This window comes from Lepisma saccharinum, chromosome 8 (genome assembly GCF_977018435.1).
Source record: "Lepisma saccharinum chromosome 8, izLepSacc3.1, whole genome shotgun sequence".
In the NCBI taxonomy this organism is placed as follows: domain Eukaryota; kingdom Metazoa; phylum Arthropoda; class Insecta; order Zygentoma; family Lepismatidae; genus Lepisma; species Lepisma saccharinum.
The window spans coordinates 54,689,241-54,708,098 of NC_139236.1; the positions used below are offsets into that span (position 1 = coordinate 54,689,241).

At 38.2% G+C, this 18,858-nt stretch overlaps 1 protein-coding gene across 1 annotated transcript in view; it reads left to right on the forward strand.

The window, feature by feature from the left end:
- LOC145991785 (pickpocket protein 28-like) overlaps positions 1–18,858 on the forward strand; it is a 65,384-nt gene that overhangs the window by 38,782 nt on the left and 7,744 nt on the right. Inside the window, exons 6-11 of the mRNA XM_083127836.1 lie at positions 5,078–5,177; positions 7,416–7,698; positions 9,853–9,906; positions 11,186–11,267; positions 16,306–16,400; positions 17,548–17,827. Coding sequence (XP_082983962.1) covers positions 5,078–5,177; positions 7,416–7,698; positions 9,853–9,906; positions 11,186–11,267; positions 16,306–16,400; positions 17,548–17,827 — 894 coding nt within the window. The remainder of the gene's footprint in view (positions 1–5,077; positions 5,178–7,415; positions 7,699–9,852; positions 9,907–11,185; positions 11,268–16,305; positions 16,401–17,547; positions 17,828–18,858) is intronic.

Below are 18,858 nucleotides of genomic sequence, written 5' to 3' on the forward strand. Positions count from 1 at the left end.
CTATATGTCGTTTTCTATATTATATGGGTCCTTTGTGTCTGTCTATATTCATTTTAAAATAAACATGTTGATGCGTTTAGTGTGATAAGCTACTTATTCTGATTGAAGAAAGGAAAAATTATAATAAAACCTTATGCAATATTGGACAAATTCCAAATTTTGAAATTTGATTTGTAAGAAAACCTTGCATGATAGAGAAAAACGAATTTCATATTCGTGATCAGCATGGCACAAATAATAAAGTTCACCTATTAAACAAAAAACAACATTAAATTGAATTTAATTTGCGGCCCTGTGTTACTAATTCAGACCACTGTTTATTACATCTTGAGAATATTCAAACATTTTAAAATAATTTTGTCCAGAGATCATTCGATGTTAAAAGTTTTCAAATGAATTCTAAACTTTTCCATTGACAGATACTAATGAAAATAATAATAATAATAATAATAAAAAAATAATAGTTTTGTGGGTTAAGTGGTAGAGCAGCCACAGGCTGAACTTCTACCACGAGGACATCACCAACTTATTTGACAAAAACTGTGTTGCTCTTTTAGTTTTTAACCACTTGCCTTACTAATTATCTCGGATGTGGTACTCTTCCGGCAAAATATTATCCTGAGTTATCTCGAAACCTGAGGAGTTTGAATGTAATTTTTTTACCGGCCCGTACTAAGTCGGGTGGAACTTTCATGATGAATTGGGTAGGTGGAGTTAGTTGCAAGTCCGGCCAACAGATGTCTCGAGCGTGCACTAATTTTTGTGCCTGCCTTGAGGCGCCAAGAAGTGAAGAAAGACAACAGCTTTTCTGCATTGCGTGACATTCGGTTGCTTGCAAGAATGCATTGTTCGGAAGCGTTGATTCGGTTGGAACTTTCTCGTCCTTTTTCTGGCAGCAAAATGAGTGATATAAGCACAGACATAAGTGCATCAGAGTGTAGTGTAAGTGCTAGTGGCAGTGAAACAACGCTAACTGACTGTGATGATATTTCAATCGAAAGTTCGCATTCTGATGTTAGTTTGACGTCTGTACGAGTGTGGCAAGAACTTGATCCTGAATCTCCAGCACCAGCTCCACCACGCTTTCCGTTTTCTGCTCAACCACGTGCCAAGTATGATGTAGACAAAAGTAAGGGCTTGATACAATTTTTCGAACAGTACATTGATAATGATATTGTGACTCTAATAGTGAATGAAACGAACACATTTGCAGTGCAAGAAGGGAATGCAACTTGGAATCAAATAAGTGTGAACGAAATGCAAATTTTCCTTGCTCTTACAATACTACAAAGCATTGTAAAGAAACCCGACCTACAGTTTTATTGGACAAAAAATCCATTGTTGCTAACTCCATTTTTTTTCACAAAAAATGAGCTACCGTCGTTTCCTTGAGATCAAAAGGTAACTTCATTTTCCAAACAATCAAACCTATGATGCAGCAACCCATCCAAATCCAAAGCTAAATAAAATATGGCCCGTTATTGAACATCTGCGGAAGAAATTTCAAACATTTGTTACACCAGAAAGAGAACTATCTATTGACGAAAGTCTTCTTATGTTCAAGGGAAGGTTGGGTTGGATTCAGTACATACCACTAAAAAGAGCGAGGTTTGGGATAAAGTCGTATATGCTTTGTGAATCAAAAAGTGGCTATGTTTGGGATATAATTGTTTACACTGGGAAAGATACACACTTCATGGAAGAATACAAGGATTTACCGGTGTCTTCCTGTGTTGTTATGTCTCTCTTACATCCTCTTCTAAACCAGGGATTCAGCGTAACAATGGACAATTATTACAATTCACCCCAGCTGGCAGATATTCTTATATCAAACAAGACAGACGTTTATGGTACACTAAATACAAACAGAAAAGACTTACCAAAGGAACTGAAAGATACACGAGTTGAAAAGGGAGGAATCATAGGTTTCAGGAGGGGTAAAGTAACAGTTATGAAGCGGAACGACAAAAAATATGTTGGTCTATTGTCGAGTGTACACACAGTTGATATGGTGAAAGTAGAGAGGCGGGGAGAAGCAAAATATAGACCTCGGGTTGTTATTGACTATAATGACACTATGGGTGGGGTGGATAGGGTAGATTATGCAACACCCAGAAAGCGTGGCAAAAAATACTATAATAAGATTTTCCTACACCTTCTTGATCTGGCCATATGGAACTCGTTTGTTTTGTACACAAAATGTGGTGGAACAAAAACACACCTGGAATTCCGTCTGGAACTTGTGAATGACCTGATCAAGCAGAACCACACACCATCACTGTCACCAAGATTTGGACGACTAAGTATACATCCAAGTCCACTACGACTTTCAGGTCGTCATTTCCTCGAGTATTTGCCACCCACTCCGAAGAAATCAAATCCTACGAAGCAGTGTTATATGTGTTCAAGAGTACGTGATGCCCGGGGCAAAAAAATCAGAAGGGAATCCCACTTCTACTGTCCTGACTGTAATGTGGCTTTGTGTGGAGTGCCCTGTTTCCGTGTATACCACACAGCACCTAGTGTCTGAAGTGAAATGCTACAGGTAGCAGAACACCTAAACGTTGGTAAAACGAACATTTTCAAATGAAAAAGAAAATTGTTGCTCCGAGTTTACTCGGGCTAGTAATTATGTGAGTGGTTTGTGAAAATAATAATCTTCTTTTGTCTTTGGAAATCAATATTATATCATTTATAACATAAACAACATACCATTTTGTTCGTTGCATTATTGTTAGTAAATATCACAATTTATATCACATTTAACAGCTCCGAGTATACTCGGGTTAATAAAGGAATGCCTATTTGGAGTAGAATATTTTGATTATTTTTGATTGTTGTACCAAAAATCATTGTTAATGTAATTTTGCATGTAAAGTAGTAGTAAAATATAAAATTAAAAAAAGTGTAAAATTTTGACATCAATTTGGAAAAAAAAGTCGTAAGGCAAGTGGTTAATGCACATCGCTGTTCGTGCGATAAATTATACAATGCCGTGGCCATTATGAAGTGGTATATTTGAGTTCGGCAAAGTTACGTCAGTCAATATTGCGTATTGTAGCATCACATAGCATGAGTGGCACGAGCACAAAGAACCGGGTAGGAATTCTACCACTGTCATCTGCTTCAGAAGTCAGGAAGGTTCATGAACCAATCACCATAGCCCTCTGCTCCATACGCTGGCGTACAAGAGAGCATTGCTGTAGAGATCCAAGCTTTCCCTCCAGAAAGGCAGCAAGGAATATAGAGCCCTTTACACTGAACCTGCCCGGCGTACAGCCAGGAAAGGCATTGAAAAAATATATGCTAGAACGAGTGTTGTTAGTGGAGCGTTGCAAGCGGATTGCGAAAAATAACTATTACAGAAGGTTGTTTCACGTTGATGGTAACGATTTCGATCACCAGGGAGCAGCACGTAGGCACAGCACAGAGCAGCCAAAGCCAGTAGGACGAAAGTACTGTGTGTTGACTTGCAAAGACGATGGTTGGTGTGTGAGTGAATGTTTATATGGCATCAAAAATTCCAGTCTTTTGGGAGGGGTACATCTGTGCCCTTTCCGACGTTGGTTATAGTTATAGCCAGATAATTAAACAGTGCCACATGAAAGCATCCATGTGCCAAAGAAGGGCATCAATGCAGTGTTGAATCGCCATAAAGCTTGCACCGTACCTGTTGCTGGAACCAGTCAAAGTGGGCCTCGGACATATCGGAAGCCCAAGCGTTCCTCCGATGTTGTGCGGAAAGTGAGATCCTTGGTGCGATGTGAAAACCCTGCAACGCAAAGAGTGATTGCACAGGCAATGCAATGTTTCCCTGCAACTGTCAATCGCATCATAGCCCAAGATTTACAAATTGTGCGGAAGCACAAGGCTCAAGTTCATAACTTGCGTGCCTCACATGTCCAGGAGAGGAAGACCAACAGTCGGAAGCTCTACGAATGCCATCTGGCAGGGGTCCGCTGGAAGTATGTGGTGTCCCTGGATGAAGCATGGCTGTATCTGTCGGGATGCGGTAAAAAAAGGGCCATCTACTATCGTCCACGTGATGCAAGAGGTCGATCTGAGTGGGTACGTGAATGTTCTGAAAGTTTTCCACGCGGGTTCATGGTTGTTGGTGGTTACTGCCATAACGGCAAACTTCCACTGCACAGAGTGGAAAAAAAGGCTAAAATAAATGCAGCCTATTACCAGACGAATATTTTGGAGCCAATTTACAGACATGATATTCCTTCTCTCTATGGCAGCGACACATCTCGTGTTGTCATCCACCAGGACAAGGCTTCCAGTCATACGGCAAAGTCCACGCAGGCATACATGGATTGGATGGCACGTGAAACGGGCATTCATGCAATCCCCTTTACAGACATCCCTGTGAAATCCACCAATGCCTCGCCCATGGATTTTTGTGGGTTTCCGTTGTTGAAACGAGCCTTGGGAAGCAGACGGCCCCGCACAATTGAGGGTCTTTGGAAAGCTTGTCAGGAAGAATATGATCGTTTGGACCAATGTGTTCTTCAACACAGTCTCCTCCAATGGAAACTCCGCTGCAGGGCCATTGCTGCAAGACAGGGGTATCACGTGGAGCACCACCGCTCGTGGCATCACAGTTTTTCTTAAGGTGAGGTGGGTTCTAACTTTGTTACCATGGACGCGAAACGACCTTCTGTATAATGCCATGAAGGTCAAACATATATGAAATGAGTCAAGTTTTACTTTATATTTACAGCATTTACACATTTTTAAAATTTTAAATCTGGGAACGTCAGGCGTACGGGCATACTACCACTGGTTTTTAGTGGGATTCACATATGTAACTTCATGGATATAAAATTTTCCTGTAGTATTGATGGAAAGAGCAAACATCGATTTCTGCAGAACGAAATTCTTTCTATTTTTTGTATACAGAAACTGTATTAATAAATGCAGAGATACAAGCTCTAAGTTGTTTTTTTCATGTTATTGGGTTATTTTGTGTTTAAAACAAGGTAAAAGCAGTTAAAAGTTTGTGAAAATAACACACATGAAAGAATACAAATAGATCATTGTCATATATTGCCATATCAACTCTTGTTTTCAGAAATAGCTATGAAAATGCAACAGAAGAAATTGAAATAAATTCTGCTAACAGTGAGGATGAGTTGCATTATACTGTCAGGGAAGTGTCAAATGGAAATAAGGTATAGTCTTTGTCATAATCTAATTGAAAAATAAAGTTAATTTAATATATTTAATTATTTCTCACACACAAACACTACACACACATACATATTTACAATGCATTAGAACTAAATTCCAGTTGTGTGTTCTAAGAATTATGTCAAGCCTCTCATGCATACAAATTGCATATGCCAATATTTACTGAAGAAATTACTCTAAACTCTACACAGAAAATTAGAAATGCATGATTCTTAAGAAATTGGCCACAAAGATCTTGAATTTAGTTTCAGTTTCCTAGATGCAATAAATCTTGAAACACATAGGCTTCATAAGTTTGATGAAAAATTAAAACCTCAAAAATATTTGTGTAACATAATACAATACATTTCTCTGTCGCTTGAGCTGCCTGTTGGCGGCCGACGAAACTGCAACTCTCGGCAAATCATGTGTAATATCTCCGCTGTGAAAACTGATAGCTTCAAAATGACTTCAAGTTCTCAGAATTACAGTTACAATTAAAATCAAAATAAGGACGTTACAGCAAAAGTTTATCAACATCACATTTTTCTGTGATAACTTTTTTCAAACTTCATAGATTCAAGTGAATTTTTTAGATGTTGGGTAGCAAGGTAGGTATCAACAGGTGGTAGACCAGATCTGACTATTTACAAGATTATTAAAAATCTTCTTTTGATTTTTTCAACCTGGCAAAGAAATTACAATTTTATTCTTATCACAGTAACGCATGGATGCTTTGAGGAACAATCACCAAACTAGTTACCATAATCAACCCACTCCAATACTTGGTTTCAAAACCCTTAGCATCGATCACAGCCTGGCACTTGCGTCAATCAATGTGTTGATCACCGACTAAGGGGTCTTGCCCCATTCTTCTTCCTTCAGCTGGGTGAACTTCTCATGGAAATTCTTGATTGTATTGTGCTTGAGGCATCGCTGCAGCTCATCCTGCATGTGCTTGAAAGGATTCAAGTCTGGACTCTGGCTTGGCCACTCCATATGAGTCATGTGATGGTGGTCGATCCACTCCTGGGTGACCCCCTATCGCTGTTTCAGGTCTTTGTCTTCCTGCAGGATGAAGCCATGTCCGAGGTGATGAGAAGCGAATTGGTACATGACATTTTTGAGAATTTCCCTGTACATGTCCATGTTGCCCTCGATACAGTGGAGGGTACCCATCCCAAGTGCAGAGAAGCAACCTCACACAATCACAGTCCAACCGCCATGCTTGATGGTGGGCAGTTGGTACTTGGGGGCATCGTACCACTCCCCACCATCTCTTTCAAAGAGAAGGTTCTTGCTCTCATCGGTCCACAGCAAGTTGTTCCACTGGCTCCGTGTCCATGTCAGGTGTTCCTTCGCCCACACCAGTCTGGCCTTCCTGTTCTTGAGGGAGATCAATGAATTTTTCCCAGGTCGACATCCGAACAGCTCCCTGTCCACGGATGGTGGCTTTACTCCTGGTGCAGTTATATCCCAAGTAATGTCCCTGGAAGATAGTCAGGATTTGGTATGGGGAGTACGCAGAATGCTCCTATCGTACAGCGAATCCGTGACACGTGGCTACCTGGACTTGGGCATCTTGACAATGCCTCCCTGTACCTTGGTCCACTATAGAACTCCACATATGGCCGATCTTGAGATGTCAAACAGGCTCTCGAGCTGAAGGAAGAATGGGAAACGAACCCTCAGTCGGTGATCAACTCCATGATACGCAAGTGCCAGCTGTGGTCAATGCTAAGGACTTTGAACAAAGTACTAGAGTGGGTTGATACCAGTGACTAGTTTGGTGATTGTTCCTTAAAGCATTCATGCATTATGGTGATAAGAATAAAATTGTAATTTCTTTGCCAGGTTGAAAAATCTAAAAAAGATTTTTAATAATTTTGTAAATAGTCCGATCGGGTCTACCACCTGTTAATATGTATGTACCTACCTTACTACCCAACAAAAAAATTTCACTTGAATCTATGAAGTTTGAAAAAAGTTATCACAGAAAAACGTGATGTTGATAAACTATTCCATGGCACTGTATATTTGTTTGCACGTTTGTGGTAATTGTCTCATCCAGAATATATTTCCCTTCCCCTCTTTCTGCATTCACACTCATTTTCTGACATTGTTACTGAAAAAAAAGGTATATTTCTTTGCAGGTAATATATTTTTCCAGATTCTATCAAACTGATTTACTTGTTTGTGTAAATATTTCTCTGATTGTCTCACTACTCTTGCTTTTTCAGGCATTTCTCACATCTCCCTTTGAATACCCAGATATCACTGGCTATTACAACCACGTAGAAGAAGGTGGATATAATGGAGCTGATTTTCTATTTAAAATGTTGTCAACTATAAGTACTCCTGATGTTCGCGATCTGAGTATTAGACAAAGAAAATGCATGTTTCATGATGAACTCCAACTCTCAGTCAGTCATATTTACACTCGAGTAGCATGCAAAATGCAGTGCAAGTACGAACAATTGATGGATGCTTGTAAATGTTCACCTCTTCTATTCTTTAATTTAGGTAAATATGTATCAAAATCAATCAGAGCTATATTTCATATGTGTGGATTGACATCAAATGTTAACCAATACTAATATACTACTGATATAAAATTTAACACATAATTCTACTAATCCAATAGTAACAATAAATGTTCCATGAAGACCTTAAATGGTTCATTAATTTCCTTTATTAGTGTATACATGACAACTGCAATGGGTTGTACATTTGAAAAATAAGCTGCATACTTAAGAATTTACGAAACCAATGTACACTACACCTTTACATAAATAAAAACAATAATGACATGGAACAGAATTGCAGTAGTCAAGTCAGTAAGTCAGCTGTTGCTATGTGGAAGACCCAAGTTTAATTCCTGAGATGGATGATCTCGGGTGGGAATTCTTCTTCATCTATGTCTGTGCATAGAGTGGCTCTGGGATTCACCCAACCCAGCAGCAGCTGGTGGGTCTGAATTAGATGAAGGACTAGTAGGAAGAAAATGGGGCAATAGAGAAAATTAGATCAACAGTTACACATACTTATTAGAAACCTCATTTTCTAATAAGTATGTAACTATTGATCTAACTTTCTCTGTTACCCCATTTTTCAAATTTTTTATGTTACTAGCTCTTCACCTAATTCAGATCCTCCAGCTGCCATTGACCCAACCTCTAATCAATGAGTACCTAGAGACCAACCCTGGAGGGGGTAAAGGCAGCCAAGGCATGGTGTTGTTTATCACATCACTTTTAGTATGGCTGATATCAAGAATATGTGTGCGTTCTACTCCCACACCATATGTGCCTTTATGGCACAGTGCAATGAACAGAGGATAGGTTGAGAATTCTAGGCATAATGTCGGAAACCATGTGGGAGCAATTGGGGGTCCTTGAGTATAGGGAATAAATCAAAGGCACAGAGGCTGAGATCAGGAGAGTATGGAGAGTGGTACAGGACTTTCCAACCCCAACTTCCAAGCAGGTCAGACCCCACCAGCCACATGACAGCAGGCATTGTGATGGAGGATATTGGGTAAAGTGGTGAGAAAGTGACACCGTTTCATCCTCAGGACTTTGCGCAGGTTGTGTTTCAAGAAATGTGCATAGTACACAACATTGACACTTTTGACATTGCACACTTTGTGAGTAAGGATTACACCATCACAATCACATGCAATAATAAGTATGACTTTCATGTGTCTGAGGCTCAGACACACTTTCTTTGGACATGGAGATCCAACATGGCACCATTCGTTGGATTGATGTTTCAGTTGCACCTCATATGAGTGTGCGCATGCCAGCCTCCATGGAGGAGTTGTTAGCACATCATGCTATGGTGCAGGGGACCCAGGTTCAAATATCAGCCTGGGCATGGGTGTTCTTTATGTGTCCCTTCATCAATTTCATCACTCATCCCCATCTTTGCGATTAGACAAAAGTGACAGAAATGTACAGTAAAATAAACCAAATCAATCAGTGAGTGTGCCCATGTTCAATCCAAGGCAATGATTCTTCATAGGAATTTGTTTTCTGCATACAGTTCCAGATGGGTACTAGCTGCCTCATATCCCTGCCAAGTTTCACTCCACATCAGAACGAACCCAACATGTTGCAATTTTTCAATGTTTAGCCACTCCTTCAAGATTTTCAGGATAGTTGTGTGACTGGGGATGGTTTCATAAACAATCTCACAATGATCATCTATCAGCAGATCTCCACTTATTATGTGCACCCATAATGGCAGGTGGACCAGCTCGGATGGTCATATTTTCACATACCCACTTGAAGGCATTCATACACCTCCTTACTGTAGTGTATAGTACTGAATCAGTTTTTCAGGCCTCTACTAGTGCCTGGTATACGGTCCCTTGTAGTTTCAATTTTAAGCCATGAACACTGCTCCAACTTGGAAAACATGTTGTGCCAATGACTGTCCAACTGTCTGCTTTGCACTGACTGCATAACATTACTGTGTGCATCGAATGGAAGGGCCAAGCCCATGACACCATTAGGAGTCGAAAGGTTGGCCTCGTATGTGCCAACATGGTCTGGATTGCACCCTTTGGCACTGCTGTGATCACTGTTACATATCCTGCCCTGGAACCTAAATATGTGTACATGTATGTATTTACAATAATTACAATAAGTGAACATCTGTGAAATTTTCTTTCAGGGAATTATGAAGATTGCAACATCAAAGGATTGGCTTGTATTGCAAGGCAACAAGGTATGCAGATATAGAGAACTACAGTATATATGTATGCATGCACACACACACACACACACACACATAGAAAAAGGGATACATACATAACTACACATATTGCAAGAAGGCTTATTTTTAAAATCTTCAATATAAACTAAAAAAAATCTAATTAGATTTGTACCTGAAAACAATTGAAAAAGAGGAGCATGTACAAAATTGGAGAGGGATATCTATCGGGAAAATTTAAAAGAACATGGATTTGAAAGAGGAAAAATTTTAGTTCTTTCTTCATAATTTTGGTCTTCATGTCAATATATTGGATGTAAATCCCAAGTACTTTCACTTATGACACTCACTTGTGAGTGCTTATAATCTTGTGATTTTATATTTTCTCAGTGTCTGCTATTGTAAGTAGAGCGACCACAAGGAAAAAAAAAACTTTGACAAAAAGTCCCTGCACAGCTTTTCCTTCTTCCATTCAGATCAGGCCATAAGGAAGCATAGTCCACTCTTCCCCTCCCCTCCATGCGGGAGTATGGTGCATAGGAGTTGCGGGTCTGTGCAGGTTTCCTTGCTTGTGGTTCCACTATAGCACTACATATTTAGCAACAACTGTTTTTCTTATGAGAAAACAAAATGGCTCCATTAGAACCAGTAGAATGTAGTGGCTGCTGGTTGTCTGGGTCTATGGGTGTGCACCTCAGCCTCACATCCAGAAGAAGTGCTATCACCCTTTCCAATTAGTACACCTGCTTTTGCATACATAATGATGCTTATTGAATTGACAATCCACATTATGATGCACCTTTCACTGATAATGAATCTATGGCAGAGTTGCATTTCATGAAGAAAATTTAAAATATTATTTATTACAAATTTGAATTACCCTGGTGATATTCCCCATATCGATCATGAGAGGAGCAATATTATTGGGTCATTTCATGAACTGTAGACAATTCAGTAGCCAATCACATGACAAAACCACTCACAGTATAGAAATGCCTCTGATGGTTACATTTACGAAATACTTATTCACATAACTGGTTTTATCTGCCTCACAAGCAAAAAATGCCCTTACCTGACATAGCTTGCTGCTGGCTATGAACTTTGTGATGATAACTTTGGTTCTCTTGGCCAAGTCATACATGCCCTCATAATAGGAACATGTTAAAACGTACCAGTGGCAAGCTACAAAAAGAATACCCACCTCAATATAAGATTCCCAAGAATGACACTGATTAGAAATGGTAACAAGTTGTCTATGTGCAAAACCTTATAAGCATCAATCTTTTTCTTACAGAGCTCATCCCAGTGAAAAAGTGCAGTTGTCTTGCAGCATGCAATGAAGATAACTTTGAAATCAATCTCATGACACTATATCCGTAAGTAACACATCTATTCATTTTGAACGGGTGTTTTGTTTTGTGTTGCCTTTTCTCTTACACTTCAATACACACTAAACTACAGCAGAAGCAGATGTTACATAATATGTACAATATCTTATTCACCATAATGAATAACATTGAGCTGGTAAAGGTGAAATGCAATTTTTTTCGCTGTAAGAAGGCTTCCAATATGCTTTCCTTACCACATATGAAACTGTTTGCCTCATTTCTTCCCAGAGTACACTGCATGATGACATCAAGTTGAATATCATCCATTGACATCTACTACTCTATGAAAATGTTTACAGATAAATAATAACAGCTTCAACTGATAAAGTATTGCCCATTTGTACTGCTATTTCCATTCCGTAATTTTATTGGAAATATCGAATGAAGCAAAAATTGCACGAAATATATGTGGAATTACTTCGTGAAGGAACATTAAGTCATGTGATAATAGAGGACTGGAGGAAGTTTGTGAGTGGGTCCAAAATGTTGCAAGAGAAATTGAGAATACAAAGAATTTAAGTAAGAGTGAAGATTAGTTTAAAAAAAAAAAAACTCTTTCTACTCTTACTTGCATAATATAGAAATTATGCAGTTACCATCAATATAAGTTAACCTATTGGTCGACCCAGCACAGCAAAATAGGAATGTTGTCTACCCACATTTGATGTTGAAGGTTTGTGATGATAGTCTGACATCTGATTGCATCTTATTAGAACTATTAGTAAGTTCTTGAAATAAACTATTCTATGTTTTATGTCATACTGTTCCAACACCTGCAGCCACCATACCAAACATCTTGAATTTTTCTGCACAAAACCATATTGCTCAATATCTGTTTGAGAGATTAATTTGCCTCTTTTTCCAAATCCCCATGTTTCCACATAAATAAAAGTATTATCATTGAAAAGAAATGTGCATGCTAATGGACAGTAATCATGACCGTATAACACATACGAGGGTCACTATTTATATTTTGAGCCTAACAATGAAAAAACAGGAATTTGGCATTGAAAACTGCTTTATTGTTTTTTGAAGTATTCTCCTTTATGGTCAATACACTTTTGCATTCGTTCGAACCATTTGTCAAAGCAGTTTTTCCAATCTTCTTGAGACACCTCCATAATATGGTTTTTGAACGCATCAACGGCATCTTCTGCCAACGAAAATCGTTGTCCACGCAATTTATTCTATACATTCGGGAACAAGAAGAAGTCATTGGGTGCCAAATCAGGACTGTACGACGGATGACCCATCAATTCGATTTTTTGACTTTTCATAAAGTCGGTTGTTAGACGAGATGTGCGACAGCTGGAATTGTCTTGATGAAGAATGATCCGACGGCGTTTGTTTGTTTTCCGTATTTGACCGAAGACCTCTGGCAAACAAATTGTTGTGTACCATTCAGAGTTGACCATTCTACGTTCCTCTAAAGGCACAGTTGCCACATGACCAGTTTTCCCGAAAAAACAGGCGACCATTTGTTTCGATGTGCTTCGAGCGCGAACAACTTTTGTTGGATTGGGTTCATCTTGAAACACCCATACAGTCGACTGCTGTTTACGTTCCAGCTCATTTGCATATATCCATGATTCGTCACCTGTTACAATCTTATATACGTCTTTTGAAGCACCACGATTGTATTTATTGAGCATTTGTTTTCACCAATTGACGCAAGCGTCTTTTTGAGTTTTTGTCAAATTGTGTGGGATCCAACAAGAACATACCTTTCTCACAGCTAAATGATCATGTAATATTTTATATATGCTGGTGGAACTAATGCCTATGGTTGCCTCACTCTCACAGTATGTCACATGATGATCTTGCAGTATTAGGTTTTGCACAGCATCAATGTTTTCTTGAACAACAACTGATTTTGGACAACCTTCGCGAATCTAGTTGGTGAGCGAATGGCGGCCACGATTAAATTTGTTATACCAGCGTTTCACAGTGGCAAAGGATGGGGCTTCATCGCCAAATGTGGAAGTAAGTTGATCGATGCACTCTTGTCTTGATAATCCACGTCGAAAATCGTAAAAAATCATCGCACGAAAGTGTTCACGAGTTAATTCCATTTTATTGTTGTCGCGCAATCTCCAAGGCAACATAAACAACACAAATCAAGCTATTGACAAAACATTTGAAGTACGTTATGGCAATAATACCAGACAATTCCGTGCAAACGTCAAATCGCGCCTAACTTCAATCAGTGTTTCCAAGGCTCAAAATATAAATAGTGACCCTCGTATTATATATAGTACTTTCAATATGTTATAAAGTATTAGTTACACCTCTTGTTATCAATAATACTAGATACGCAAATCGCTTAAATTAAAATGTTATAAAGATAATTTTTGACAATACTTTGGTCCTTCTGAAAATTCTTTTCTCAACTCACTACAAAAAATTACAAACACACAAGATTTATGTGCAACTTGTCGAAAACAATTGGAAATTTTACTAACCCCTACTGCTTTAGATAAGAGTTCTTTATATCATACAGCTGCCAGAAATGGTGGAAAAATTAGCAAAGCAGTAGTACTGATGTAAGGCAGTATGTAAGGTAGAATATGTTTCATTAATTACACTGATGAACAAATTCAAACTTTTTTTTGCTCCTTTGAACGAAAATAGGCGATTATTTATAAGTCGACCCCGCTGAATCCAAATCTGAAAGTAGAAATGCTGTATCACCTATCGTTTTCCCTGGATTTTCATTTTTTGTTTTTAATAAAAATTTAATTCCGTTTGTAATAATACATCGAAATTTGAAATTATTTTTGTTTGTTTGCTCATGAAATAAGATTTAAATATTGAAGTGAATAACAATGAAATATAAAAAAATTTAAAAATATATATTTTGACTGTTTAATGAAGAAATTTCATGCAAAAAAAGGAAACAAAAACACATTTTTACTCACATTTTAAAAATTTCTTTCTTGAACTCTGCCGTTTGTAACTGCCACCAGAAAGCTCTTCCTTGAGGTTCCAACAGTAGTCTGCTAACATGTTCTGTACCGATTTTCCTGCATATCGTTTCTCCATGAGAGAAATATTCTGGTGAAATATCTCGCCGCATTCGTCACTAATCGCGTCCAAGTTAGGGGGGAAAAAGTCCAAATGCGAATGTAAAAAGTGAATTTTCAAGGACATATTGCACCCCATGCGCTGATAACACTTCAACAAGTTCTTAACAAGTTCCTTGTAGTTTTCAGCTTTCACATTTCCAAGAAAATTACAGCATACTTGTCTGAAAGCTAACCATGCGCATTTCTCTCTTTCTGTTAGCAATTCCACAAAGTTGTCATCATGAATGATCTCACGGATTTGCGGCCCAATAAATATACCTTCTTTTAACTTACTATCACTGAGTTTAGGAAATGATTTTCTCAAGTACCCAAAACCCTCACTGTGTTTATCCAAAGCCTTAACAAAATTTTTCATCAGCCCTAACTTTATATGCATCAGCCCTAACCCATTCGCAAAGATAGCAACAAAATTTTGTAAACCCAGACTGCATGCCTAACAGTATACCAATCATTTTGAGGTCTCCGCATATCTGCCAACCATATTTTTCATAATTTATCACTTTTACTATTGTATTCATATTTTCATACGTTTCCTTCATGGTGGAAGAATAGACAAGGGGTACAGATGGGTATATATTCCCATTATGCAACAATACTACATTTAAACTATTCTTAGATGAATCTAAAAATAGTCTCCACTCGTTTGGGTTGTGACTCCTTCCAAGTTCTTGAAGAAGGCCTTCTACATCATTGCAGTAAGTTAACTCATTACTAACAGAAAAAAATGTGTCAGTGATTGTTAGCGTTTCCGATACGACACCTTAACACCATCTTGTAATAAATTCCACCCCCGGAGACGAGAACCTAATAATTCCGCTTGAACTTTAGAAAGGTTGAGGTCTCTGACTAGATCATTTAGTTCGGATTGGGAAATAAAGTGAGGTATATTTGGATCGGTGTTTGAATATGAGGGTCCAGGTTCATCATCTGGAGAAGCACTGCTTGGTTTTGTTTCATCCACTGTCCATTCTTTAGGAGGCTTAGGAATTGCTATAAAATCATGACTCATAGGTTTCTTGGCTGAAGGAACATCAGGATAAAATATAGAATGTTCTGATTTTGAACTATTTCCCACTATGTTTGTTAAACAGAAGTAACAATCCGTAGTATGATCTTTCTGTCCTGTCCATATTACAGGGTTTCCGAAGGGCATTGATTTGTGAGTGCCATTTAGCCAACCACGGAAAGTTCGCGAGCAATTACAACAAATTTTACCTGGTGCCCAGCTTTCTCCCTCGTCTACTTTACTTCCAAAATACAACTCATATACTTTTTTCACTATAGGAGTGATAGTATTTCTCTGTGACTTCGGAGTAAATTCCCCGCAAACATAACAAAACAAGTTCGGGTTATTCACACATTTGCGTGACATGGCGAACTCATTAATTGAGTTATAATATATTTCTTTAAAAAAACAGTTATGAATGCTCTAATCGTCTTGTTAAAAATACAACTTACACTTCACTTCACTATACACAATATTACATTCACAATTTCACGAACATACACAAATATAAAATACGTCTACTCACGAAGGCTACTCTTGAAGTTATCGGAAAGGAAGTTAAGATTCGACTAACCCACAAAAGAACAAATTTTAACAGAGAAACAGGAAATTACTCTACTGCCAGATGTTTCATCCACAAAATATTAAGTGCCAGTCATAAACACACAGGTGGCTAAAAGGTTCTTATCCATTTGCTAGGAACCAAGCGTTAAGCCGTATGCGAAGCAGGGTGCGGAGACGTGAAACCATAAAACTATAAAATGTGGGTGTTCTGCAAAAACTTTAGGTGATACAGGAAAACGAATGCGATATTCGTTATCAGCACATCTGAATACATAAAGATCACTTAGTTTTATTTAAAGGAGTATTTCATTGTTTATCAGTGTTATGAAATACGACTAAGAAAGTGAAGCAAGTATTTATTTATTTCCAGAGAAGAAAGCATACCATACATCGACTATGAGATGTTGTCATTTCCAACATTTAGGTACATAAGGAGTATTATTTTCAGAGACCTGGAAATGCTAGGTAGGTCATTAAAATTAACCTAATCCAGTAGTCTAGCATATTAATTGGAGCTTTATGTGCCACACACCAGATAATCATCCTTAAGCCATAAAAATGTCCTGCACTGTGGCTGTGCAGTCTAAGGTGTGACGCTTTGGACACAGGCTGCGGAACAAAACCTACAACAATGACTCGGAGTTTGTCGTGCTTACCGCACATTTCCCCGTAACTGTTTGGGTGATCTTCCACCTCTGCTGGGTTATGTGGGAGTGAGGCCAGCAGTCGATAGGTATACCCTGGTCCTCAAGGGCTGTTGTGCTACAGTATGTAATATCTTATTTCACAGGAGAGAGTGCCTCCCCGATGGTGTAGTGCTAACATCGTCACCTTGTGATCAAGGGGGTCCGGGTTCAATACCCGGTGGAGACACATGGCACAGTGGTTCGGATCCCACTTTAAAACTATAGGTCCAGTCCCGATTATCCTTTCTGTGCATAAAGTCGACTTAAAACCACAAATCAATCAATCAAGTCAGGGGGGGAAGGTTTGTGGAGGTGGTGTAATCAAAGTTTTCTCAAACACAGGTCTTTTAATTTTTTCAAAAAAAATATATGCCATGTACACACTATTACTCAATAACTGTACAACATTTGCAAAAAAGGGATGCCAATAGGATACAGAGTTAAGTTAGATTTACATTTGGTTAGGGTAGGTTAGGTAATGCATGATAAGCTATTTTGGTAGATCATTACATCATTACTGTAATTGAAAAATAAAAGTCTAACATAAGTGAAAATTAAATGTAAACACAGTATTGCTGGAATTAATGCACGTGAAGTTGATACTTACATTCACAGTTTTTGGAAATATATTGCCACCTATGTAACTGCCGGCTCAATCTCTCTCTCTCTCTCTCTCTCTCCCTCTACGTGTGTGTGTGTGACAACAATGTAATATTTATGTGACTGGAGTACTTTAAGTGTGTAATTATTATGAGAAGTGAATTACAATTGCATTTTTTTTTTGAGAATATAGTTTGTACAGAGCCTCATATTTCGTAACGTCAGCGCTGGACCTAAGAGTCTTGATTTTATGAAGAAATTAAATTTTGCAGAAAACAAACTACCAAAAATTGGGTTTAGTTCATAATTTGCATTTCTATTTGTAGTTTCTTTTGGTGGAACTGCCTGTTTTTTCATCGGAGGAAGTTTACTCTCAGTAGTAGAGTTATTCTATCTTGTGGTCCTTCATTTGACTTATGCTGTGACATATAAGAAGAAAATTAGTGTTAAACCACGAACTTTTAAGAGGATTTCAAGGCGAGAGGCTTTATTGAGAAGAATTGATCGGATTAACAACAAAATAGGTAACAAATTTTCAGGAAAAAGGGCAATTCGAGCAGATCAAAGGGGACGAAGATATATAGACTCTAAAATGAGACTAAATGTGTAAGTAATGCTTTGATTTCTACAGACTTTATACAGAAAAAAAGTATTAATTAATATATTCCAGTAAATAGTTATATTCGCACACATCAAATGTTGGCTATGTAAATTCATTCCCATTATCTAGGAAGTAGTTACATGCCTAGGTTTTCTGTAAGTGACATTTCAGACCAAAGTGTCGAGTGACTAGCCCCACATTTGTTACTTGGAAAAGAACATTCTTCTCGGAACAGTGGGCATTGTGTTCACTTTGGTCTGTCGTCATGCATGCTCAGAGAGGCCTTGCCACTTGTCCAACACCTCCCTTAGTGGACAGTGCCATTTCCTTCTTTTCGTGCACTCAAGGCTTTTTTTAAAATCGTTGGACCAAAGAGAAAAAGAAGGGGCTACAATATCCACAATTCTATCTGGGTGTGTCACTCCCAAGAAAGTAAAATTTGATGGAAAGAAGGTCTGTAAATGCTAGCTTATACATATAAACTTGTCCCTTCCCTCTATGCATCTTAAGTTGAAGGTCGGATTTAAAATGTTCCACCTTTAGGCCAGTGTAAAATGCCACCACTCTACATCATTAATTAGAGAAGCACATCTCTTCATCCCCTTTTCTTCCTATAAATACAACCATATCTGAATATAGTGTACAGGCCTCTTTGTTTTTGCATCACTCTTACAAATTATTGAATAATCTCTTTTCAGTTATTACTTTTGTACTGACTTCCACACAATGGCACCCATTTACACATAATATTTTTATTAAGATAAATTTAATTCATTTTACCTTTTTGGTTGAAGCAGATAACATTTACTCTGCCTTTCCCTATTTTGAGCCTGTTGACAAGTTGAATGCCTTTACATGTAAAAAAAAAGTTATTTCTACATTTTGCCAGATTTTCATGTCATAAAATGCTTGCTAAAATTCCCATGCCACTGGAGGAAATACTTACACGACAGGACATCATCATCATCATCATCCTCCTTTGCAGTTTCTTGCCTCTGCCTTTTCTTAAAAAAAAAGGACATATCTTTTATTATAA